This window comes from Lampetra planeri, chromosome 76, assembly GCF_965212315.1.
Source record: "Lampetra planeri chromosome 76, kcLamPlan1.2.h2, whole genome shotgun sequence".
In the NCBI taxonomy this organism is placed as follows: Eukaryota; Metazoa; Chordata; class Hyperoartia; order Petromyzontiformes; family Petromyzontidae; genus Lampetra; species Lampetra planeri.
This window is the reverse complement of record NC_136181.1, coordinates 1,564,832-1,592,298: the sequence shown is the minus strand read 5'-3', so window position 1 is coordinate 1,592,298 and position 27,467 is coordinate 1,564,832. Positions and strand designations below refer to the sequence as shown.

At 44.2% G+C, this 27,467-nt stretch overlaps 1 protein-coding gene across 2 annotated transcripts in view; it reads right to left on the bottom strand.

Annotated features, from left to right (window-relative positions):
• The window catches only part of LOC144737960 (transmembrane protease serine 11E-like), a 38,072-nt gene extending 12,236 nt beyond the window's left edge, over positions 1-25,836 (bottom strand). The window contains exons 1-9 of one of the 2 annotated variants that reach the window (XM_078620869.1): positions 25,705-25,836; positions 23,402-23,476; positions 21,218-21,244; positions 16,922-16,948; positions 15,315-15,450; positions 13,593-13,768; positions 11,963-12,016; positions 10,965-11,097; positions 6,517-6,749 (exon numbers count right to left, since the gene is read on the bottom strand). In XM_078620869.1, the coding sequence (XP_078476995.1) occupies positions 6,517-6,749; positions 10,965-11,097; positions 11,963-12,016; positions 13,593-13,768; positions 15,315-15,450; positions 16,922-16,948; positions 21,218-21,244; positions 23,402-23,465 (850 nt within the window). In that variant the 5' untranslated portion in view covers positions 23,466-23,476; positions 25,705-25,836. The remainder of the gene's footprint in view (positions 1-6,516; positions 6,750-10,964; positions 11,098-11,962; positions 12,017-13,592; positions 13,769-15,314; positions 15,451-16,921; positions 16,949-21,217; positions 21,245-23,401; positions 23,477-25,704) is intronic. The other variant, XM_078620868.1, reaches the window with a different exon arrangement.
• Between the last annotated feature and the right edge of the window lie 1,631 nt (positions 25,837-27,467).

Here is a 27,467-nt window from a genome sequence, read left to right as displayed (position 1 = left end):
GACGTTTTGTTGTCCGCCGCTACCGACGTGGCTTGTGGTTGGTGAGTATCGGCCACATGACGTAGCCCCACCTCGCCGTCAGCCTGCACTGTACTTATGGCGGGAACTTCAAACTCAGCGTCCTTGGAAATGGCGGGAAACGGCATCGTATGTTGGCCGCCATCGCTCCGTGCAGCTTCTCCCGCCCCCAGTCGGTTAATCTGTTCCAGTGTGGCGGCTGCAGCATAGAGCAATTCTGCCAGTCGAGAGTGGTCCAGCCGCAGTCCTTCAGACGACGGTCCCCACTCGTCTTGACGTTGCGGTGTGGGTGGACTTGGCCCCTGCTGCTCGAGTCCGCCCTCAGCCATTTCTGGCTCAAAGTCAGCCGTGGTTTCCTCCGCCCCCGTCTCTCTGGTTCGAGCTGTCCGTCGTGTCTCCATCCTTGTAGAACCACTTCCGACACCAGATGTAGTAAGGTTCCCAGAGACTTGACAACGTAGTTGGAGGCACACGCTTGTTTATTAACACCAGCGAGTAACAGGCAACTTATAGTACTTGAAGGGGTATCGGCCCCTTCACCCGTCTACGCTACGGAACACAACAGCCTGACTCACAGCTAGCTTACAGCTAGGTTACGGCACCCGGAATACCCAGTCCGGCTCTTAGAAGAGCGTCAGTTCTGGGCTCTTAGGGCCACGCCGCTGGCTTGCCTGGTCGGCCCTGAAAAGGGCAGCGATCCCAGGGAGTTCCAGGGCCTGTCTAGCTAGTCTTCTTTCTTCACTGGTTACAGCTTAACACTCGACCCCGAGCCGTCCGGCTCGCCACCTTAAATAGCCATCCCCAATTGAGGGGTGGGGCTGTGGGGGATCCCAGCTCCGCAATAGCTCCCCAGGATAACAACGCGGACGTCGCAGTAAACACCGTCTTCGCGTACCGATGTAGCCACGCCCATTGTGTTTGTTTGCCATCCGTGGCAAGTCTAAATCCGGCCGTCTACAACGTCTACAACGGCTCTACACATACTCTGAGCGGATAATAGGCTTTCGCGACCAATATGATTCATAATAAAGGTTTCGTGGGTTTACTCTCCAACACGTTTTGTTCACGTGATAAACCTTAATTGGCTGTGCTGGGTAACACACCTTAACAACACATTTCTATTTACGCAATGAAACCCCCAAAAAATATTTGTTATGGACGGGCGGATAGCTAGGATTGTAGTAACTCTAGGAGGATAATCTTGATTTGAAGCTTTCGTGATTGCAGGAATCAATACTCTCTGGTTATTTCGGTAAAATCACGTAGATAGAAAAAAATATAATAGAACACGACGTTTCGGTCGCAACACAAGCGTCCGTCATCAGTTGAGAAAGAATGATCTGCTGTTGTGGCTTTAAATAGGCACTGTAGGGGGCGGAAGGTGGAGGGGATGGGATTTGTAGAGTAAAATTAGCATGTCAATGAGATTTTCATCTTGAGTCTTGACTAAAAAGCTTTTGTGGCTGCAGGAGTTCACGGGGGAGGGAAGAGGGGGGAGGGCTTGTGCAGGATGGGTGGGGGCTAGAGAAATTAGCATTTCAATGAGATTTAAATCTTGAGTCTTGAATTAGTAAACGCGTATCTTATATATAAAAGTATCTGCGCGCTCGCGCTTGCGGGGGATTTGGCTCTCGGACGGTGGGCTTAGCGTAGAAAAAAAATTACAGGCGGCACGCCCCAAGCACCGCGGTAGGAATAGGCTATTCCGTTTTCACATCCGTAAACTTTAAAGTAGTTTAATGAACACATTTGTGCCGTTTCTATTATTAATTATTTACTTATTGCGCGCCATCGACCCTACCAAGTGACGCCAATTGCGTGGGGGGGCAGACCCTGCCAAGTGCTGCGCCTTCGCTCGAGCTCACAGGGACATTTCCTTTTACGCGTTTACAGCCAACACATACACACATAACGCTGCAGATATTCCTTCACAGTGTCATGTCCTCTTCGCCCCCCCCTAACACTATGCGTCCAGTTTATAGTACAGACTCCGTAGATAATAATATTTTAGTGCTTACATACCATTATTCTTGCACGCGCGGGGAATGCTGGGGGGGAGGGTAGCGGCCCAGCCCCTAGCCTGGCAATGTGCCAACTCCGCCGCCTCGCCAATGTAGGCCAGGACGGGGACTACGCATGGCACAAGGCCTCAACATGGCTGTGGTAAGTACAAAGTTCCTTGCTTCTTACGCTAACAACTCAAGTCCATTGTTTACTATTGAAGTATTGGAAATGACGGCAGGAAACTCCTTGACGGGTAACACACTTTTTTATTAAATCTTGACTTGTCACGATACAACGTGTGGTCTCTATTCTTCTGACTACTTGTCACGATACAACGTGTGGTCTCTATTCTTCTGACTCCACACTTCCCTTAGCTCGTGTAGACTCGATGCCTCTGGCTACACGCGCATCACTCGTCTCGTGTAGACCCTATGCCTCTGGCTACACACGCATCACTCGTCTCGTGTAGACCCTATGCCTCTGGCTACACACGCATCACTCGTCTCGTGTAGACCCTATGCCTCTGGTTACACACGCATCACTCGTCTCGTGTAGACCCTATGCCTCTGGCTACACACGGATCACTCGTCTCGAGTAGACCCTATGCCTCTGGCTACACACGCTGCATGCTCACACTGCATGCTCACACTACACTCCGCCTCTGGGTTACACAGAGTCCCGGTCCCCACAGGACAGCGGGACTGGGTACCACAGGGCCCTATCTCTTCCTCTCCGTCTTCAGTCTTCGCTGGTTACACTCTCCTCGTACGCCTGTGTGCATCCCCTTATATAGTCCCTCCTCACGGGAGACGGAGCGGATGCGGACCTCGACGTGAGCATCGCTCCTTAGTTAACCAATCACGACGCGCTATCTCTACGATCCGTTTTCCCCCAGCGCGTGTTTCCACTCGTCAACCAATCACGCCGCGCTGCCACCCGATCACTCCCTCTCAAGCGCGTCACCGGCACACAGCCAATCAGCACCACGTAACCCACGACCCCGCGCTGACCCCTGATCCTTCACCGTCAGCGCGCGTCACCACACACACAGCCAATCACTACGCGCTGGCACCCGATCCCTACCCCAGCGCGTATCACCACTACACTATTGTTAAACACATTAGTTCACAAACATTACAATAATAATGTTTGTGTGCAGATCATTAATCACGTTCATTGCTTATTATTATTAAACAAATACCTTGCCAGATATTGTCTGCAGATAACAACTCAGGTTTCATTGTTTACCATTATGAAACAAGTTGACATGTTACAATAATTATGTTTGAGTGCACAAAACTCCTTTTGGATTTTTTGGTTGCTCATTTTTCCCTTTTTTTGCTGTCTTTTATGACGCTGCCACGGTCTACTGCCAGTCTGTGATTTCTGATTATTTCTTCAATAAATTTCTATTGTTTCCATTGCTCACGTCACGCTATTTCCTCATACGTAGTACTGCCATACTAATAGCTGTGCCATCATCGGGGATTGCTGTGCCCGTCAATGTGTGTGTCTTTGAGTCCATATGTGTGTGCGTGTAGAGCCATGCGTGTCTTTAACTCCATGTGTGTGTCTGTCTTTTTCTAACGGACAACGCCCCATGTGTTTGTGTATGTCAAAGTGTTTATGTGTGTGTGTCAGTCCAAGTGTGCGTGTCAGTCCAAGTGTGCGTGTCAGTCCATTTGTGTGCGTGTAAGTCCATGTGTGTGTGTAAGTACATATGTGTGTTTACATCAATGTGTGTGTGAGTCCACGTATTGCTGTGTGTGAGTCGGTGTGTGTGTGTGTGAGTCGCTGTATGTGTGTACATCCATATATGTGTGTGTAACTCCATGTATGTGTATCTCAAGTGCATGTCTATGTGTGTGTGAGTCCATATGTGTGTGTGTCTGTAGGACGATGTGTTTGTGTGTGTGAGTCGATATGTGTGTGTGTGTCTCAGTCCATGTGCGTGTGTGTTAGTCGCTGTGTGTGCATGCCTCCATGTTAGTCAGTGTAACTCCATTTCTTTGCGTGTCTGTAGGTCCATGCGTGCATCTTAGTCCATGCGTGTGCTTTATTGACCTGCTCAAGGCCTATGATACCATCGGTAGGCCTGGCCTCTGGGTTGCTCTTTGTGCTTTCCGAGTCCCTGACCCACTGATCACCATCCTTAAGGACCTTCATGATTGTGAACGGCCCCGCGTCTAACTACGTGGCCATGAGTCAGAGCCATTTCCTTTACACCTTGGGGTGCAACAGGGATATCCTCTGGCTCCCACATTATTTTACATATATTTGGACCACGTAGTTCGTTAAGCCTTCAATGCCTGTACCAGAAGAATTTCCATCTGCTACAGATACAATGGGAGGCTGATCGATGCCCGGGTGCGGTCAAGGGATGGCACCCTATTGCTTAACCACGTTATGTATGCCGATGATCTGCTAATTGCTACTCACTCGGAGGAAGAGTTAGAGGTGCTGCTGCTGAACCTGGAGCTTGCCACCAAGAGGTGGGGGCCTTACCATCAGCCCCACCAAAACTAAGCACCTGCCTGGCTATTTTGTACCATCGGACACTCCACCCCCACAACTCTCAATTGGTGATGGGGCAGTTGTGGAGACAGTGGAGAGTTTCCCATACCTTGCCAGTGTGCTAATGACTGGCTCCGGTTTAACAGCAAAGGTCTCACTCCGAATCAGTCGAGCTGCATTATATTTTCATTGGCTGCGTAACGCTGTGTGGAAGCTACCTGGTCTATCACTCCGTACAAAGCTTCAGGTCTTCTCGGCCACGGTCATTCCCTCCCTTCTCTACGCTTGCGAAACTTGGACCCCCCTAATGGAACATCTTCGCCAGTTAGAAACATTTAGGATGGCCTGCCTACGATCCATCCTGGGTTTAACCAGACTGCATTGTGCGAGGAGCTCACAAATCCTTGAAAGATGTGGACAAAGTCCCATCGGTGACCTCCGGCAGGCAAGGCTGCGTTTCCTGAGTCATATAGCCCGCATGGCCAGCCACCGCATGCCTAAACAGCTTTTGTTCGGCCGGATCGAGGGGGCTAAACGGGCGGGGCACGGGCTGGAGAAGACATGGAGTGATGTGCTACAGGAGGACTTGGAGCTGAGTCCACTTGCGGATGACTGGTACCAGCCGTGTCAAGATCGGCCTCTGTGGAGGAGGCTCCTGAAGGACGCTACTGGCCAGTTGGAGGCAGTCACCCTCCAACAACAACGGAGGTCGGAGGAGCGACGCTCACATCAACGAGCGGAGTGCTGGGTGGCTAAAACACAGAAAGTTGCTACAGTAGGGGCCACAGGTGGTGCATCAGCCAGTCGTCTCAGTCAGTCGACCTGTGCCATCTTGGTTTGCCCCGTGACCTCCTGCCAGCGGGCGTTCGACACTTCACGTGGCCTCAAGATGCACATAGCCTGGCACAAGCGTTGTCGTGACGTCACCGCCACTTAGTGGCGAATGACGGTTGTTGTTGTTCAGTCTATGTATATATGTGTGAGTCCATTTGTGCGTGTAACTCTATGTGTGTGTATCAATGGATTTGCCTGTGTAACTACATGTGTGTCTGCCTTTTTCGCCCGGGCAACGCCGGGTACTAACCGCTAGTTTTTTATAAAACAGCACGGGTGGGTGAGTGAAAATCACAGCAGTTAAAACTTGACATGGTTTATAACGTCCTTCCAATGATTGCTCAATCTGAATCCATCTTCTAGATTAAAGTTTTGTCTGTGTTTGTATATCTGGGTGGCTTCATGAGCACCTTGGTCTCGGAAAAAGCAATGTCATGTGTGCCCAAAGCGTTGAAACAATGATCCGCCACACCACAGCAGTTACATTGGTGAAACGAAGCGACATGTCTCAGACTGGGTTCGCAAACACAAAGCAGATTTGAAACACGGTAGAACCAACACCTCGGCGCTGGCGGATCATTGTTTCAACGCTGACATTGTAAACTCTCGGGCTACCATCAGAAATTTGTTCATGAAGCCATCCAGATAAGGGATGGGCTGTAGTGATGATATCATCACTTGCTGTCCTTGCCCCCCACCTCCGATACCCATGGTTGGCTATCTATGGTGTTTAAATAAGTTCATCATACATCACGGTGCAATAGCTAAGAGAGAGAGGAGTTGGGAGTATGGGGTGGGTCTTTGGATTTCCTTTGTAGACTTAAAGCAAGTGTGCGACTCTGTGACGGATCTGTGGGAACTGTAATACTGTCATTGAGCATTTTGGGAACTTCTGCACATACACATGCGTCAAAATATACACTGCATCCATTTGTCAAATTCTCTTCCTCTTACCTTCCTTTGCCCCTCCACGACTTCCCGTCCCTCCCATACTCTTTCGTCATCCCCAAAGTACCTTCAATGGCTGTCACTCATTCCTCAACCCTACATTTTTCCTTTCTGTCATCTTTTTTATGCTACGTCAAGTGCCTTGGGTGACGGCGCTCTATTAAAATATAAATTATGTTCGATTATGAAAGACAATACCTCCAATGTTGTAGACGATGCTGCAGGATTTCCCCATTGCGTAGTTCTGCTGGTATGATTCGGGGAGGCAGGCTGGCTGTAAAATGCTTGAGAATGTCAACGTTGCATTGAGCTCCACCAGGGCAACGTCATAGTCAAGAGTGGAATCATTGAACTTGCTGTGCTGAAGAATTCTTGAAACGTTCATGTTTCGGCGATCAGTCAGTTGTACGAGCCAATGGCTTGGGTCTGAGCTGCAAAAAATGTTCACAAAAAAAACGCATGGGTGCAGCGTCCTTTTCAAAGTCTAACATTGTGTCGATTAAACTTTCGAATTCTATCAAATAGCAAAGAAAAATGCATCACTGAAATATAAATATATTTATATATCCCTGTTCATGTATGTGTAAGGAAGTTAGACATCCTTGGATAGCGTCTTTGTAGGACATGGGGGATGACATGGATATCATAGCTGCATAAGGATAGCTATGACGTAGCTTGCTAGATGTTTATTGGTTGGAAAGTCTAAGAAAGAAGGCAGGTATATTCGAATGAGACGAAGGGTTCGTTGAGTCGGTTATAAGGGGAGCAGAGGGATTGATTAGAAGGAAGGGATGGGTGGAAATCGGAGAGGGGGGGAGAGGATAAAAGGAAGGGGTGAGGGGGAAATGGGGGTGCTCAGGAGAAGGAAAGCAAGGGACTTGTTTTGGCTGGTGGTGAGTACTGGACGTTGTTGCTGAGGACAATAAACATTATCCAAGAAATGGCCACATTTGGAGTCCTCCATTACACGTGTAACTGTACACCCCTTTGGGTACTGCTAACGCATGCCTGGAATACAACACTGTGGAGGTTGCTGGATAACACAAATGTTGCTCAACTATCTGCCCGTGGGTTTTGAGGTGCCCTGGCTTGCCAGGACGGGTGGCACATTGCACTCGTCACACAAATGAACCACAATACCTTGCTGATCTCGTCAAGGAGATCACACCATCATCACGCAAACTTGCAGTGGCTTTTGGTTAGCTATCGAACAAAAGGCGATCACCACATCGCGCACTTTCAGATGCGCTTCTGCGGAAGTCTGGAACCATCTTTCTTCTGATATTAGGAAGCCACTGCTGCTATGCACTTTTAAATAGAGATTAAAAACTAAAAAAAATTTGAACTGCTTTTTGTTTTTTGTTGTTTGTCCTTCCGCCACACCTCTAATTAGCATGGTTTGCTATGTACGGTGCAAAAGCAGTTCAACATAAATAACTCATAATGTGGGCTCATCTCCATCTGCACAATCTGTATTTGGATAGAGTGTTTTCCGGGGGGTAGATGGGATATACTTAAGGAACGAAACAGGAGGTATTTCTCCACAAATCTGTGTGCTGCCTGATGAAGCTAATTGTAATCAATGGCGAAACGTCGTACTCAGATTGTAAATGTTGCAGCTATGCTCTCCAACACACCGCTGTTCTGTACTAGTAATGAATGGGCATGTTCTGTTTACGTGACAAACATTACTAATTGGCTGTGTTAGGTGATGGCGGGTTTAATGACACATTTATATATTTATGTTATTTAACCCTTAAAAACTTGTATTATGGAAGATATTGGTCGCAAAAGCCTACGTGTTAAACTGACGTTGATAATAGCATAGCTTGGACAATTGTTGGCGCCGGTTAGCCAAGGTGGCAAGATGTTAACTACCTCGCCTGGTATACAGAAAGTCGTGGGTTCGAACCTGACCCTGACGCCTGGATATGTGGAGTTTGCATGTTATCCCCGTGGCCATTGTTGATTTTTATCTGGGTCCTCTATTTTATCCCTCCACATTTAGAAATAAGCATTTAGAGTATTTGGCTGCTGTAAATATGTACGTGATAAGCTACTCTATTGAGCTATCATTTGTGGCCAGGTCGCTTCTAAATAAGAGCAATATAGCTCAATGAGCCATACCTGCTGAAAATAAAAAAAATACTTCAATAATTAGTACCTGGCTATCCTTCCACTGTTTCGTGGTTCTTTGTATTCTAGAGTGATTAAATGCTGTGAGCATTATACGTATAACTATTTACATCATGGAACCTCTTTTGCCAGTACCAAAATATGCGAATATATTTTTCCCCTTTAATCTGGCAACAAAACAGGTGTTAAGTTGTTAAAACACCAAACTGAAACCTTTTACAAGGAATCATGTCTGCATTAACCACAATACTTGTGGTCAAAATGAAAACAAAAAGCATACTCTGATAATAAAAACATACTCTGATAATATTATACTCTTTGGTTCTTTCGGTAAAGTCACGTAGAAAGACAAAATAATAGATCACGACGTTTCGATCAAAACTCAAGCGACAGTCTTCAGGTGAGAGAGAAAGACGGCTGCGAGACACGGCATTATATAGACCTGGGAGGGGGAGGGGAGCAGGGGGGCCGCCGCATCGGCAAGAGGGCGGGGCCAGAGAACGAGCGGGAGAGGGAGATGTGCCCCGAGAAGGTACTGCACAGACCCGGGAGGGGGGAGAGTGAGGGGAGGGGCCGTCGCACCGGGCAAGAGGGTGGAGGCTATAAACGCACACAAACGCGCGGAATATAGAAAAGTGCACCGACTGCAACACAAGTGATCATGAGAGGCACACACACAGAAACACCACAGCAAGTCACAGTACTTCACAAGACAAGCGTCACTGCCACATCGAGGGAAAGGAGCAGCGGCGGACGTGCCGGTGAGACATCCAGCCTGCCAATGCAAAGACATCCAACCTGGCCATGCAACTCAGAGAGTCGGAAAATCTGCCTTGTGTTCGCGAACACGGTCCGAGACATGTCGTTTCGTTTCCCCAATGTGACTGCTGGCACAGACACAACTTAGTTTGTAGACACCAGGGTATTGCATGTCAGGAATCACATCCTTCACAGATGGGATAAAATCACGGATTTTGTGTACTGTGTTGAACCGAACCCGGATCTTGTGCCTGCTCAAGATTTTGGAAATATTTTTGGTAACCCCTGCTATGTATGGCAAGGTGATGGTTTTGATTGGGTCATCAGATGGTTGTCTCCCCATGGATGGGGATACAGCTTTGCGGATTGTGCGGTCTGAATATCCATTCATCTTGAGGGCTCGGTGTACGTGCTCAAGCTCACTGGCTAGTTGGTGCTGGTCGGAGATGCAACGGGCTCTATGGTGTAATGTTTTGATGAGGGAATTATTCTGGGCTGGACAGATTTTAAACACGGCAGAACTAATACCTCTGCCGTAGCTGATCACTGTTTTAACGCGGTAGGCTCACACGATACTTTTGTTTCCAATACCAAGGTACTCTGCACAGATTTGTCCATGAAGCCATCCAGATATATAAACATACACAATTTCAACCGAGAAGATGGGTACAGACTGAGCAATCATTGGAAGGACGTTATTAACCAAGTAAAGTCTTAATTGGCTGTGATGTTTCCTTCCTACCTGCCGAGTTTCAGCATTTAAGACCGACTCTCTGAGTTGCATTGCCAGGTTGGATGTCTTTGCATTGGCGGGCTAGATGTCTCACCGGCACGGTCGCTACTGCTCTTTTCCCTCGATGTGGCGGTGACGCTCGTGTTGTGATGGACTGTGAATTGCTGTGGTGTTTCTGTATGTGTGTCTTTCATGATCGCTTGTGTTACGGTCGGTGCACTTTTCTCTCTTCCGTGCGTTTGTGCGGGTTTCTGGCCCCAACCCTCTTGCCTGCTGCGGCGGCCCCTCCCCTCTCCCTCCCCCCTCCCGGGTCTGTGCAGTGCCATCTCGGGAAACATTTCCCGTTCGTTCTCTGGCCCCGCCCTCTTGCTGATGCGGTGGCTCCCCCTCCTCCACCTCCTCACCTGAAGACGGCCACTTGCGTTGCGATCGAAACGTCGCAATCTATTATTTTGTCTACCTACGTCATTTTACCTAAATAACTAAAGAGTATGGATTCCTGCAGTCACGAATTCTTCAAATCAAGATCTGATAATATTGCATTGTCTTTGCATTTTGACCACAATTATTGCTTCCTTGTAAAATGTTTCAGTTTGGTGTTTTAACAACTTAACACGTGTTTTGTTGCCAGAAAAATGGGAAAACCTATTCTCAGTATAAATATTATTACTCTGCCCATGCCGTGCCATCGGGGTTATTTAACCATACTTCACCATGCTAGTCAGTGCGGTTTGATGAGGATGAGTAGCATAGACACGGATGGATAGAAATGGAGTACATCAAAACAATTCCCCTGCCCCCTGCTGCCCACCGCATAGCCCTGAGCCTTTAACAACATGATTGTCTCAATCAAATACAAACCAACCTCAAACATGCCCTTCCGAGATAAGGCGAGATGCAGTGTATTCCTAATAATTTTTGACCAGAGCCGGTAATTATAGAATAAGATGTAAGATGCATTTATTTTCTTGCCGGCACTATTTGCAATATTGTACAAGTCGTGTGATGTGGTTCTTACGTGTTGCTGAAGCAGTGTGCCACAGTCACGAGCCACTTGTTGTTGATAATGGTTGCATAGCAGCTCGAAGAGTGGTTGGAAATCAGCTGCACGACCCACGGATTTGAATATCCGAGCCACTCATCCCCACAGGCTGTGATGTTTTTTTGTGAAAGAATTGCAATATCACAACATTTAATTTCATATTATAATAGCTTACGAGTTTTACCTTGAAAATATGTTGCCAAAACGTAGCTTTTAACACTCCTTTCCATTGTGGAATTTTGAATGGCCACACGTTGTAGCTTTATAAGCAAGTGGTTAGAGATAAAGCTGGTCAGTATGCAGTTAGACATGCAACGATGAGTCAAATAATCTGTTAAGATCGATAACCAGATGTTCCAGGTTGTGGGTTCTGAGTTTGCGTGTCTCTCTCCTTGTGGTCGAGTGGATTATTATCTGGGTCCTCTGGTTTTTCCCTCCACATTTAGAATCAACATACGCTTCCATTATTTCCCTGCAATGTAGTCTCACATGTTGATAAGCCACTTTGTTGAGCTATCATTTTTGGTAACAAAAAAAATACTTAAGTACATCCCATATAGCTCAGCGCTAGAACGAGCCAGCTTTAAATAAGAAGGTTATTTATAAAAAGAGAGTTATTGGAAGAGGAAACAAACCAGATATTAGGCCTTACTTAACAGAGCCAGGATTTCGACAGCACAGACGTTCCTGCGAAAATGGTTCCAGATGACCCCCAATGACGCTACAACATAAAACCTGAGTTGCTCGAGTAAAGAGATTGCTGGAGGGGGGGGGGTGTATGGGGATTTAATTGAGATGAAAATGGAGAGATGTTGACAAATTGATAATATCGCTCAAGTTGTCTACCTCTGAACAAAAAAATCAAGAACAATAATCTGATGGAAAGAATTTCGCAATGTTCATGTGTGGTGTTGTCCAAGACATTTTACACAATTTCTCCTCAATTGAAATGAAACTTAAAAGGGAGAACTAACCTTTTGCAGTTCTTGTTGGAGCAATACTTGTGTATGTCACTTTAAACCCGTTCCCTGAACGAAGAGAATTCAAATACACGGGTTATTATAAATACAATGTACAAAGTCTTTATAAAAGGAACGGCGCTATGCCTCTCTAAATAAAATGTATGCTGACTGTTTGCGTATTCCGAGATGCAGCGGTGAACGGGACCAACCCTGACATGTTAATTTTTTCTCTAACCCCTCCCTCTCTCCGCCCCCGCCCCCCTTTGTCTATTTAAGGCCTCGCCACAGAGACGATCTCCCTCTCTGTGCCTGTGTTACTCTCTCTATGTATCTTGGTGATATCTGTCTGCTTATATGTCTGTCTATAGTTTCTGGTTAGATTTTTGTTGCTATTTCATTTATACCTGATGATGATTGCTTGTGTTGCAATCGAAACGTCTTATGCTATTATTTAATTTATTCATTTATCTTTATACGTGACTTTACCGAAAGAACCAACGAGTAGAGGCTATGCGTTAATTATGTGTTGACCGACTCTCTGTGTTGCATTACATTACATTTCGATATTTTGCAAGGTTATTTAATTTTAGTGTGTTTCTCTCCCGTTCTCCTAATTTTCAAGCTTGCGTACCATACCACACGTCGCCCTACTCATTGACATGCTATTTTTTCTTTGCCCCCTCCCTCTCTCCGCCCCCGCCCCCCTCTCTCTATTTAAGGCCTCGTCACAGAGACGATCTCTCTCTTTGTGCCGATGCGTTTTCTCTCTCTGTGTATCTTTGTGATATCTGTCTGCTTATATGTCTGTCTATAGTTTTGTGGTTAGATTTTTGTTGCTATTTATTTCATACCTGATGATGATTGCTTGTGTTGCAATCGAAACGTCGTAGTATGCTATTATTTAATTTATTATTTTATCTTTATACGTGACTTTACCGAAAGAACCAAAGAGTAATCCCTGCAGTCACGAAAGCTCCAAATTAAAATTGAACCACTTCTACGGGGAAGTTTTAAGCTTATCTTTTTTCTCTCTCTCTGGGTTTTTTTGTTTCCTCTCTCTGCCTGTGTCCTCTCTTTGGAATTTTCACACTTAAATTCTAACTTAACAATCTTTGAAATACGTAATCAACCAGGCTATGCGTTAATTGTGTGTTGACCGACTCTCTGTGTTGCATTACATTACATTTCGATATTTTGCTAGGTTATTTAATTTTAGTGTGTTTCTCTCCCGTTCTCCTAATTTTTCAAGCTTGCGTACCGTACTACACGTCGCCCTACTCATTGACATGCTAATTTTTTATTTTCCCCCTCCCTCTCTCCGCCCCCGCCCCCCTCTCTCTATTTAAGGCCTCGTCACAGAGACGATCTCTCTCTTTGTGCCGATGCGTTTTCTCTCTCTGTGTATCTTTGTGATATCTGTCTGCTTATATGTCTGTCTATAGTTTTCTGGTTAGATTTTTGTTGCTATTTATTTTATACCTGATGATGATTGCTTGTGTTGCAATCGAAACGTCGTAGTATGCTATTATTTAATTTATTATTTTATCTTTAATGAGTTTAGTTCGATTAGTACGGTTGTCTACGTACGGTGTGCGAAATAAATTTACATACAGACACATTATGTCACTGGTTTAGAACATACCTTCGAGAGGATTCGAAGAGGAGAGCTTCAAGCTGATTCCCGGTCCCATAGATTTTATGCTGTTTGGGGTTATGGACCCATTTGTTGTGCCACATAGATGGGCTAGTATGTCCACGCCAAAATTCACGTTCATCACCTCCACGCTTTGAGAGCACGGATAATCATTATTCTTTAAACTGCACATACACACATACACATTGCCTTAGCGAATTGAGCTTTAACATTGTCGTATTTGTAGTCAACACTTATGCAGTCAGATAGAGTGTGTCAGATTTGTGGTGACAAATTCACTTCAGAGAGATGTAAGCCTGTATAATCAGACAGGCTTGAAGCAAGATCAACAGTTGCCCAAGAACAAGCAACGCCTTCAGGAAGTCTGCATCCATCTCTCAATGGACTCACAGATACCGAGCCAATGATATTTGTGAGTAGATTATTCATACACTGGGCAAAATAACGGAGGACAGAGGAGTGACGCTCACAACAACGAGTGGAGCGTCAGGTGTTAAAACACAGCAAACTAGAACAGTAGGGAGCACACGTGGTGCATCTGCCAGTCATCTCAGTCAGTCAACCCATGGTACCTAGGTCTGTCCCGTGACCTCCTGCCAGCGAGCCTTCGAAACTGCACGTGACCTTATAAGTACACATAGCCTGGCACTACCGCCGTGGTGATGTAACTGCCAATTTGTGATAAATCGCGGTTGTTGTTATAGCGAGAGCATAGTTCAGTATGACATTGGGCTTTGATGCACTGAACCTTGCTAACCAGCACACAACCCAGCAGTCAATAACAATTTGCTTTGTGCGTGGTGGTTAATCGTCCAATCACTATCCAAGCTTGGATGATGAACCTGGAATGCTCAAGATCCAGTGCATTTCAGGTTATTTGGACGTAGATTCTTGTACACAGCGAGACTAAATATTCACCTGAACTATGATGTACTGTCTCCTATATAGGCTAGTTCACGTCCTTGGTGGTCTGATATATACAGGTCTCCCTCGCTTTATGGGAGTGCAATTTAGCAGGAGGTCGGAGATTCGATCCCGACCCTGACGCCTGCTGAATATTTGGAGTTTCATGTCTCTCTCCCCGTGGTCGCGTGGATTTCTTCTCTGCGTCCTCCGGTTTTGCTTTCACGTTTAGAAACATGGGTCTAGATTATTTACGTAAATTTTCTGCTATATATTTCCACGTGATAAACCACTTCATTGAGCTATTATTGTGATAGCCAGGTCGCTTCTGAGAAGTTTATAGCTCAATGGGCTTTACCTGGTAAGATAAAACATAGTTTAGTTTTATTTGTATTTTGAAGTGATTTGTTTAAGTTTCCTTATATGTTGTACTCCTATCGTGTTTGCATTATTTGTTGTTGTAACGTTCTGACCTGCCCCGACTGCATATCTGTGAAAAAAGCTTTATAGCTCATCGGATTCCTCCAGTATAAATACATATCCTCTATTCTGATATGCTGTTCACCTATTTCTAGACAAAAAAATTGCGATGTGGTTTGAATTCACTTCATGTGTGGCCATACGGTTGGACGTGGGTCAACATTTTTTTGTGTACTGGATGCGCGACTCGGTAGGGAGCTGTCTCTTTGTGCCGTTTCGCTCTGTGCGCCCTTTCGCTCTGTGCGCCCTTTTCTTGGGATGCATCGAACTACCGCATGTTGTGAGGAAAACCCGTTATTGCTGTGCATTGTGTGACGAGCCATTTACCTGAGCCACTGGAACTTGATCTTGATAACGTGCGGATCCACGGTGTGAATGACAAAAAGATAGTCCACGGTCATGTCGTTGGGTGCATAATCGGTCGATGATATGGTGCCACTTTCGTTGTAGAAGTGAATCGTATCTGCAACGTGAAGGAATATGACTTATTCCGATGCATATAGGTGTAACATTATACATTGGTTTGTACATTCCCATTATATATGTGTGTCCACGCAGATACATGTACGTACCAGATAAACATGTTAATACATTAAATGTAGTGTATAGTATTAGGTATGTTATAGGCCTAAATATCTGCTCTTTGTCCTCTCAGAAACCGACTGTGGTGTGTTTTAGTTCAGAATAACCTTCTTTATGGTTTACAAGAGTGGAACATCATCCTACAATGTTCTGCCATTTTTGTCACAAACCGACGAATTTCAGCTCCAATGTCTCAAAAGTATCCGCCTCCACCTGTCGCTGGATACCTCTCAACTTCTGCAAGCGTTCGATTGTGATCTGAGTCCGTTTCAATGGTCGTGTACACCGACCCGAGCTTTAATACAGTTTCCCTTTGCTCTTTTATAGATACAGATGTAGCAATTGCCAAGGTGCTTCAACTGCATTGTCCATCAGGGACACATTATTTGTATTATTTTTCTGCTTTAAATGTCCAAATGATGAGCCGTTTTTTTAGCTATTAATTATTTGTAGCCAGGTCGTTTCTGAAAAATACTTCAGTGGTCTTTACCTGGTAGGATGGGGATGGTTTAGTTGTATTTGTATGTTTTTTGGGTGATTTATTTACCATGCTTGTATATTGCACTACTATCGTTTTTATATATTGTTGTTGTAACGTTCTCACCCACCACTACTGGACATCTGTGAAAAATAACTTTATCGCTCATCGGATTCCTCCAGTATAAATACATATTCTAATTCTGATATAACATTACCGTGTGCTTGCAGCCTACGTGTACAAACGACATGGTATCATAAACTCACAACATCTGTGCCCGTGACCACCAGATATCTCATCTACTATTTTACTCATTTTAACCCGAACAATTCGCAGCAGGCCAAATTTCTCAGTAAGCCATAGTTCTGAGGACCACTCCAAGAGCCTTTGAGGGCCTCATCTGTCCTGCAGACCACTAGTTGGAATAACCCTGGTGCAATAGATCAGTGTTTCAGTCCTACCGTCTGGTGATGTCATTTTCTTCTGTTGGGTGTTACAGAAAACTAGCCAATTGCCACTGCACACCTAAAGCAACGAGTGTCACGTTGTTATTCTCTCGTCATATGCCATACTTGCTTATCAACAAATCTCCACTAATCAACATTCATACTTGTGCCTCATTTTCTTCGATGAAAGCGTCACGCTTGGGGAGGGACCCAACAGAGGGGAGATGCTGCCATGCACCATCTTAGCTGCGTTTACACACTTACCTCGTTGCAATGAATTAACGGTATCCTACTATAATCTGATCATGTACTGTAGACAAACGTTCATCTGATACACTTTACAGTCGTATTTACTAATGGAGCTCCTATACCCCCGATTAATGGTTTGCGTGTCTTGTCCCGCTGTGTGAGTGTTTATGTGCCATTACCTTGCCATGGTCTTGTTGTTGTAGAGACTGTAGGAGGATGGGGACAAGATGAAGGTAAACTTAATCTGTTCTTAGAAATAACACGTCATGTGAAATGATGAACCGGGCTTTTGTCACGTATGTATAAACATATCTGACACCATCGCAATCATTGAAGATTTAGTTCATCAAGGACTGAATACTGAGGTACCTCCCCTGGTGAGACACTGCTTAACCAACACATACTTCATCTGGAATGGAACTTTCTACAAACAAACTGAGGGCACCCCAATGGGCCCCCCCCTATCTCCAGTTGTAGCCAACGTTTTCATGGAGAAATTTGAGACTGACGCCATCCAGACTGCCACTCTATGCCCGACTGTATGGAAGAGGTACGTGGATGACACTTTTGTCATCTGGCCACATGGCCGGCCTGCTCTAGACCAATTCCTCGACCACATCAATTCCATACATCCAGCCATCAGATTCACCATGGAAGTCTAAAAAGATGGCAAGCTACCTTTTTTGGATATCCTAATAAAAAAGAAACCTGATGGTTCAATGAGCCACTCTGTCTACAGGAAAGCTACCCATATAGATGCTTACCTAAAACCGGATTCCCACCACCATCCATCCCAGAAGAATCCCCTCGTCAAAACTCTACACCATAGAGCGCAATGCATCTCCGACAAGGAACACATTGCCAGTGAACTCAAGCACGTACACCAAGCTCTCAGGGCTAATGGTTACTCCGACTACACAATCCGCAAAGCCATCATTCCAACCATGAAGAAAGATCCTTTTGAGGAGCCATTCAAAACCATCACCTTACCGTACATTGTGTGGGTCACAAAAAAAGAAAAAGATCTCCAAAATCCTTAATAAACACAAGATCCAGGTCCGATTCGACACAGTACAAAAAATCCGTGATCTGGTCCTATCTGTAAAAGATGTGATTCCAGAAATACAGTACCCTGGCGTCTTCAAACTAAGTTCCCTATGTAGTAGCAGTTACATTGGAGAAACCAAACGACATGTCTCGGACCGCATCCGTGAAAACAAAGCAGACCTGAAACACGGTAAGACCAACACCTCAGCCGTGACAGACCATTGTTATAATTCAGTGGGCTCACATGACATTGACTTCTCCAAGACAGAGGTTCTCTGCAAGCCATCCGGCTACCATGAGAGATTCGTTCATGAGGCCATCAACATATACAAACACAGAGACAATTTCAACTGAGAAGATGGATTCTGGCTCAGCAATCATTGAAAGGACGTGATAAACTATTTTGGGTCTTAATTGATTGTGTTCACGTTTACAGTGACTTTCAGACCGCATTCGATTCGCTGGCATTGACTATATAGCTTTTGTATCCTCTTCACGGATCGGAGTCTTTGCTCCGCTGCAAGTTTCCTGCTACCACTCTCCCACTGACATATTTCTTTGCTTCCTCTTAGTACCTTTCACGCAACAGTCAATGGTATGGTGTAAAGTAGATTGTATAATAATCAATAGTGTAATGTTTAATAGAATGTATAAGATAATGTATATTATCGTAATTGTATAGTGAATATACAGCAGTGTGGTATAAGATAGGGTTTGTAGAATAATACATAGTGTAATATTACAATGTATAGTCTAAGGTATAGGGTAGTGTATAGGAACGCAGTGTATACTTCAATGTTGGGGTTTGTCTATGGCAGTGTATAGTACGGTGTATAGTCGTGTGATGTAGAAACCAGTTTAGTTGGAGGCATATCAATATAATGCATAATGTTAGAGCTTATATTGGGCTGTGTATACAATATCATACAGTGTAGTTTAGATTCGAAGGTATAATATTGTAATGTATAGTAGTCTAGTTTATAGCATAGTTGTAACGCCGCACAGGACAGAGTAGCGCACCGTGGTTGTTTCTCTCTATCTCCCCCCTTCTCCGTTCCAAGCATAGATGGACTCGTCCGTCTGAACAACGCTCGCCGCTTTCCGTGGTGCTAACGTTAAAGAAAAAAACCGCCACTTTTTTCCACATAGAAGTGTAATGTAAATGACTTATTGTTAGTAGCTCGGCTTATTGGAGAGTATATTGAGTTAATTGATTATTTTGATGCAATTTATATTTTTTTTTATCAGTTTACTATATGGTAGTCATTATATAGTGTAGTGTATACCCAGTTACTTAATGTTAACAGCTCAGCTTATTTGAGAGTATATTGAGTACATTGATTATATTGATGTAGTTGTTTCACATCGGTTAATTGTATGGTAGTAGGGTATGTGTAGTTCTTTAGAAACTCCTCTTTTTGTTTTCCGAATAATGCACTAGCTTGATACGCAGTGGTTTGGGCTGTTGCAGTTCTTTATTATTAAAATGTATCTCCCTTTATTACTGCTCATCCTATATAATATATTAGCATAATATGACTTTGAGACTCCCCACCGCCTACACATTCCACAAGGAGTGACTAATCCCATATCTGCATTTGTCATCAATATGCTTCATTCTTTGTTGATATGTAAACTCCTTTCTCAAGGCGCTCTACTCCTCCCACCCAGCTTAAAATACGCTGCCAAGCTTAGCAGTGTTCATTAGGACGCTGTCTTTCCGACAGCTCTCTTTCTTCATCTGAGGACGGCTGCTTGCGTTGTGGCCGAAACGTCGTGAGAATTAAATTGTATTATGTTTTATTTTTATTATTTTATTATTTACCTTCTACGTGACTTTACCGAAAGAACCAAAAATAGGTATAAACACGTCAGGCAAATTTTCATTATTCCGGAAAAACTGAGGTGTTAGAGATGCTGTCATGTGTAGTGAAAAAGTAGAGTGGGTTTTGTGAGATGAATAGCTGACCTTAACTTGCATGTATTATACTGTGCATTCCTGTATGTGAATGGTGTGAATGTGGCCGCTTGGGAAGCAAATTGTTTACTTTTCTCGAGTCTTTCAGTCTGTCACATCTCACGGACACAGCAGGCAACTCAATTCTACCCAGGTAACACCTGCAAAAACCTCTTTTAAGACATCTGATTGGCAGACTACAATCTGAGTATCCGTTGCTTATAGACATACATTCTCACGTAATCATTCGAATGGATTTAATAAAGAACGATTTGCAGGTGACTTGTTAGCTTATGTAAATTATATATGGGGCTCAAGGCTTGGCCCGGTTGGAGAGTTTATGATAATAGGCCTTGGCATTTCTAAAGTATTTGGTCGTGTCTGGCATCCCACACTACTTGCGAAGCTAGTATTATTTAACAATTACTCTAAACTGCAGGATAAAATGTATAACTTTCTGATAGGTTAACATATGCAGCAGTTCCAATGGTGTAAATGCTTACCCCGAGCTATCGTACTCTGATGGTGCATTGTCTTTGAGTTGTGCGCCTTTTGGCGTCATCTGGTCCAACACCATGTGAGACTAGGCTCTAAGGAAAGCTGTCTCGGGTGTGGACCAATCAATTTCAAGGAAAGTGCATACATTATCAGAGTTGTGTTTTTTGTTTGCATTCCGACCACAGGTATTGTGGTCAATGCAAACATGACTCCTTGTAAAAAAGGTGTCAGTTTTATTGCCAGATAAAAGGGTAAAAAAAACAATTATCATATGCAGCAGTTATTGATAGCAAAACTGATAGCTTCACAATTAACTCTGGTGATCCACATAGCTCTGTTTTGTCTCTAACATAAATGTTCTTTTCATTAACGACTCATTATCTTCCACGGACAATTTAATCCACTCCTTTGCAGATATACAAAAACTGTTCACGTTCAACAACAACAAAAAAATAATACCAGAGTTATGTTTTTCTATACATGTTTCCCTTGACGTCCTCTATATAACTCATCATTGTAACCTGTACATTTATTCAAATTTGCCCCTCCCGGATATCTTCATCCCAAGGTCCTCTTTAACAAATCTGCCAGTTGCCTAAAGGACTACTGAGTTCCTCTAACTCCTTCCCGTATCCTCAGAATTGTCTCTTCATTCCTACAAAAAAAAATGCTGCGTCACAATTCTGGATTAGCCTTGCCACTCGTCTACAACTTGGTTTCCTCCCTTCACTCCCCCTCTTTACATCCCTGTTAAACCAAAGCATAGAACTTCACCTGTACCTGGCCTTTACTGGCGCCTCTTATTATATTTGCACGGTTAATTTTGAGCGTGTTTTTTTACAAGCGTGTGTGCTGGAGGTCCCTCTAGCACAAGCAGTGTCATTAGCCAACACATGCCGGGCAAATACCCTTTAACCTCCCACATAAAGGCATGCTTGGAGCCAATATTAGGTTGACAAATGTAAATGCTTACCTGCTTGGGTCGTTGGAGTTGTGCTCACTGAAAAAGAGTGAACCCACAATTTCAAGGTCGGTTAAAATATTTGATGTGTAGCATACAACTCTTGATTAATTCCGCATAGTGGGTGGAGAGTCTGAGACGTGATATCACAAAACATAATATAACAGTTTCAACGTGTAACGTGCTGCACAGTATTCGTTCACTGGCATAGTGGCAGGACAACTCAGAGGTGCGAAGAGGAACCACAGACACGCGGGAAGGCAGCCACACAATGAGTCGACGCCAATGATTACCCAATCTTTGTGAGCCTCTATATATCAAAGGTGTTATTGGAAAATAATGAGTGCTTACATTGAGGAACAAAATCACATACAGACAGAGTAGGTGACAGGTGGAGTCCACTTTTTTCTGCATCGCCTTTTGCCCGTGAGCCAGGGTGTGTCACCTCCACGATGCCCACGAGAAACGAGTTTCGAAACATTTTTCTGATCCACCAACCATCGCTACCGGCGAATGATCAAACTAACCCCTCTATTTAAGGACCGAAACAGGAAGATTACTCCACAATTCTGGCTATCGCCTGATAGGGCTGGTTGTAATTAAGGACGAAATGTCGTACTCGAATTGTAAATGTAGTTTACAATTACTCTCCAAGACACCGGTGTGCTGAACTAGTAACTAATTTGCATATTTTGTTTGCGTGACAAACCTTGCTTATTGGCTGTTTCGGGTGGTGGTGGGTTTAATTACATATTTATATTTATGCGATCTAACCCAAACAAAAAAACGATTTTATGGATTCAGAGAAGGAGTTAGAATATCTGCTTTCAGGATGGCTTTCCTGCGATTTGTATCAAAGAAACCAGTTTGCTTGCGCGGTGGTGGCATATACCTATAATGCAGCACTGCAGAGGGGAGGGGTTGGTGGATCACAAGAATGTTGTGAAACTCCCTTCCACTGGGCATCGAGGATGAGACATGCCCTGGCTCGCCAGGAGAATGCAGTAGAGTAAATATGTGGACCCAACCTGCTATATGTGAATTGGATAGAGTGTTTCCTCCTCACACGCGTGGGTTTTCCCTTATGCTCAATTTATCATCTAACATGTAAAACATGAATGGGCCGATAGCACGTTAATATGTAGAGGATCGCAGAGCTTGGGGAAATATTGTCTCCGGCTCACCACATGGCTGACTTGTTGATTATACGTGGGTCCTTCTCGCGCCTCTGAGTCGTTCTCTCTCTTCAATAGTGAACGAACACTGTGGTAAGGGCTTGGGATACTGGTGCAGGAAATATATTTAAGCCTTCAGATTGAACGGGGCACATGCCGGCTCTGATACGACTAAGCCCTTCATGGCTTAAGACTGGGACGAGGGGAAGGCACTAACAGATCATTGCTCATCTCAATTTACAATTCCAGCTGTTTCTGTTCCCCCTCCTCATTGTGCCCAATCACGATTGCCCCCATTACACTGGAACAATAACTGCCCATACACCTCTAATAATCAGCTTCACTGTCTCTTTTTCGTTCTTCTCTTAAAGCTCACTTTCCCTCACTTACCCAAACTCATCTTCCCCATCTCGTCCCCATCATTAACACCATCATCCTCTTTCCCAACTTCCATACAAATTCATCACACTTGCTCATCATTGACCACTCATTGTCACATCCATCATTTATTTTGTGCAGCATCATATTCAACACGCACTACCATCCTTCTCATCAACTCATCTCATCACACCGTTCTGCTGTAACAAAAATGCTAATTATTTGTTAAGTGCCATGGTCAAGCCGCTATATAAATTAAAATGAGATAAGAAGATGTTTTTTCTGTGCTTGTGTATATGGAGAGCGGTGGCGCAGTGGTTAGCATGCTATGATATGAACCTGGCGACCCGAAATCGTTTCCTGCTTACGGCCACCAACACCATAGACAATTTATCTGAACTATTCCTGGGCCTCCTCTAGGTCGACTCAGCCTCAAATGATAACCTGGTGCAATATATAAACATCACCACTAGAGGGACAAAGAGGGCCGGGCTTGGTGCTGGCCACAGAAACAGAGCAGTGCTATAAAGAGGTGTTAATTTTAACTATCATGATTATTATTATTGCATGTATCTATATACATGTTTTAAATGGTTGAGTTTTAATTACAACAACGGCGACGTTAATGGAGAAAATACTTCACCGAGTTGATATGCGAGGACAGGTTGAAGCAGAAGCCAAATGAGCCACCGAGAGTGATGCATCATCAGCACCTGTCCTGTAGGAGTTACATTGCGACACTCTAAAATGTTGATACAATAGTACAAAGGCAAACACAAGATAGCCCTTTGTTGGTCCATTCGCGTTTCGATTACAATCATCACATGATTTTATATCATAATAACATGGCATAATTCAGATAGTTGCATCTCTAAATGCTGTATAATATTTGAAAAAAATACTGAATGTGCAGAATAATTCAATATTCCATGGTTATTTCGGTAAAGTCGCGTAGAAAGAAAAAATAATAACAATAAAATAATAACAATAAAAATGAAAGAAAGTAATATAAATAATAAAAATATCACGATGTTTCGATCGCAACACAAGCAGTTGTCATCAGGAACAGGGAGGTTAGCCTCTGAGGGCAAGCTGTTTATAAAGGTTTAGAGATGGAGGGGGCAGCTAATGTTAATGTAGGAGAAGGCTCCGACACCAGCAGGAGGTCTACACCAATCAAAGCATTGCACCTCGCTACAGGTAGTTAACGTCTCGCGACCGTATGGCCCATGTATGGAGTGGGACTGCATTCCAGACTGAAGGAGATGCAAATGTGTTATAAGTAGACTCGTCCATCAACAGTCTTGCATTTTGTGTGTGAGTGTAATAAGTAACTCCTAGGCCAGATGAGGAAGAGGCGTAGGCAGAATGGGGGGCATAAAGGTAAGCATGAGCAAGTAAGCCCATGCCAAATTAAACAAAGAGAGCGATTTATATAATTGATTCGAGATTGAATAGGAAGCCAAATTAAGGAAACGTAAAACAGGGATCATGCGGTCAAGTTCATGGGTAAGAGATTTATGTGGATTATTTGCCCTTAACTTGCCATGCTTTGTCAAAGCAGGTTGTTGGAGGAGGCAGGACCATAACCGGTTCAAATATGATTCTAGCTGCAGACCGAAATCAGATTCAGGTGAATTACAGCACAGACACATATCGTGCGTTGTTATTTAAGTTTTTTTTTATGCACCTATGGGTTTACGTGTACTTGGAAAACCACGTGAAACATTAATTCGAGAGCGTTAAATAATCAGTAAAAATGTGTATGTGTGTTTAATGACATATCGGCAACATTGCTTTAACGAAAATAAAACTCTACACCGGTTTCGACATGCTGCCTCTCATCAGCTCGAGGTCGGTCTTAGTGAATCACTAGATGTCCATTAGGCAATCCCCAATTACATTCGATCGTCGCAAAAATTATTACCATACGGAGCACAAAATAATCATGAGCTTCGTTGTGGATGTGAATAACGCAAATTAAATAGAAACAGCAATACACGTCTGTCACTCTACATGGACAATGCAAAATATTTTACGCATCCCATCGGCACATGGCCCTATTGGAGTCTATATTTACAGCAGCATTACTTCAACACAAGTAAAACTCTCGTCCATATCGATACTATGTGTTAATAATTTATTTTTTTGTATGCAGAGGGATTAATATCTGGAAGAGGCATATTTTCTGTTAATACATTTTACGAACTGACGACCTGGATTGAAATGTAGGTAATGTGAGCTAACCAAATTCGTCAAGGAGAATAAACCATCATCTCGCGGTTGGCTGTGGATGGTGCAAAAAAAGTTCATCATTCATACACCACGGCACAGTCGCAGTCACGCAGGCACTAAAATATTATTGGAGATACTTCAGGCACAGAACGATGAAGAAGCACAGCCACAAGGACAAAGGACACGAACGATACGCTTCGACAGCAGACGGATTATCTTAGTAGCAAAAGTAGCATATGCTACTGGCCCCGAACTTTCAAGGGCACCTTCATAACATATGCTGCAGGACCCACACTAGCTTCATCCGGCACTGCTCGACAGGCGTATTCGAGGAAACTGGGTACAATCTTTAAGCGGTATATTGTCCATGTTTAAGTGTTGGCTCTGACGCCTGCGCACATATCTGCTCACATACAAACGTAATGCGAATTAAGTGCAACCCTCTGTCAATCCACCTCAGGATGGGGGTTGTTGCTCTGACGTTGCCAGGCTGCGCAGTGCGATTTGGATGGAGGAGGGCCTCGGGACAGATTCAAATATAAATTGAACTGTGGCGAAGAGTAAAACTCAGGTCACCTTGTTATTAACGTAGCAAGCTTGCCACTGCAAACATGACACTCGCCTATGGATTGGTAACAACAACAACAACACTACATCAGTAACCGAATAAATGAATGTATCAACATCTTCAGTATTTAGCGTGGTCCTTACCTGAAAGGTTCTCTGCAAAATTCCCTGCGAGGAAGCACACGACCACAATCTATCTGAAACGCTATGTAGTTTCGCGCATAACCTTCTGTCATGTGAGCCGCCTATCAAATACGTGAAGCAGCAATTCAGCTGCGAGTGTCTGTAAGCAGGGTTGGGCTGGAGACGCCCTTGTGAATGCATTCCGTTTCGCCGGTTCGCGTTGCGTCACGGCAATGGTTGGGCATTCGGCAACCGAACGGGGAAGTTATTTTTGTTTATTTGCAGTAGTTGCTTCATGCAATGGAACTAACAGCACCCAATTGTTATAGTGTAGAGCAGTGGTTATTCTCAACCTTGTTTGGCTACTACTGTCTACCCCCTCACCCTTGATGAGTTTAGTTTCAACGACATACCCCCTTGCTTGACCCAACATGGTTATGAGAAATACATGTTTTAATAATGAACATGAATAAAGCTTAACCAACTGCCCCTGTTGTGAGGTATATTCTAATTAGTTAAGTAACTGCAAGTAAATAACACATTCTACGGACAATCTGAGTTTGTGACGTTATTTGTTCACACTTGCCGGTTACTCTTGGAAACCCGAATTGTTTCCGACCAATGAGTTTAAAAAGTTATTCATATCATTCTAGGTTACCATACGGATTAAATTTTTATCGTAGTTATTTTATGTTGGCAGATTCATACAACATGATTATTCACCAAGGCCACTCACGTTATGATATAATTTCACACATTCATAAATCACCTCACGTACCCCCTGGAACATTGCCACGTGTACCCCCAGAGGTCGGCATACCCCCAGTTGAGAACCACTGCACTACATTCGTACAAGCGTAACTGTCTAAAGCACTAACATTATATACACCATACACTATTACAATAATAGGATACCAGTGGTGGATAATGGATAACACAGTGCACTTCTATGGGACTCTTTTTGTCAGCGTAGCCACCGATGGGGGCTACAGTCGTGAACCCAAGCGACAGTGTTAGATGGGAGGGGAGTGGGGGAGAGTTAGATAGAAGTATTACCAGTTTCTAAACAATGGCAACAAGAAGTGTGTGGGGAGGGGGGTAGGAGGACTGTGAGGCTGGGTGGATGGGGATGATGAAGACAAAGGGAAGGGAGAGGAGAAGCACGAGCGGGGGGACAAGAAGGAGCGGCCACGGCTGGGATGGAGAGAAGGAGACGGAGCAAGTGAGCATCCAATATCCCTGGCGTGCACTGGGTACTGTACAGGCCAGTGTGGAGTCACTTAATAGTTGCTCTCTGAAGATACGTGCCCTTGAAAAGTACTGTACAAGTCTGTGCTGTGTGATTCGTTGCATCTCTGAAGATATTTTAACAGCCTTCCCACCCAGTCTCACTCCTGGCTGCCCACCATCCGTTGGTAATTTTCTTTCAAATCTTTCCATGATACCGCCTCCGTTTTACCTCCATAATCCGCTGCTCCCAGGCAGGGCTCTGTCCATGTTAAACCGGTTAGCCCCATTATCCTCATTGGGGGCCGTCCATAAATGCAGTCACGCGATTTTGGACGATTTTTGACCCCCCCCCCTCGTCACACGGCGTCACAAAAAGTCGGACCACCCCTCAATTATGACGTCACAAAGCTCTGCCACGCCTTCCCCCAAAACCATATTTCCATTTTGAAAATAAAACATGCTTCAAATCGCTTTAAACTATTGTCATTGTAGTGCGTATTTAATGTGGGGCTGCACTCTGATGTTGTAGGAGAAAACATTTATTAAAACGTATA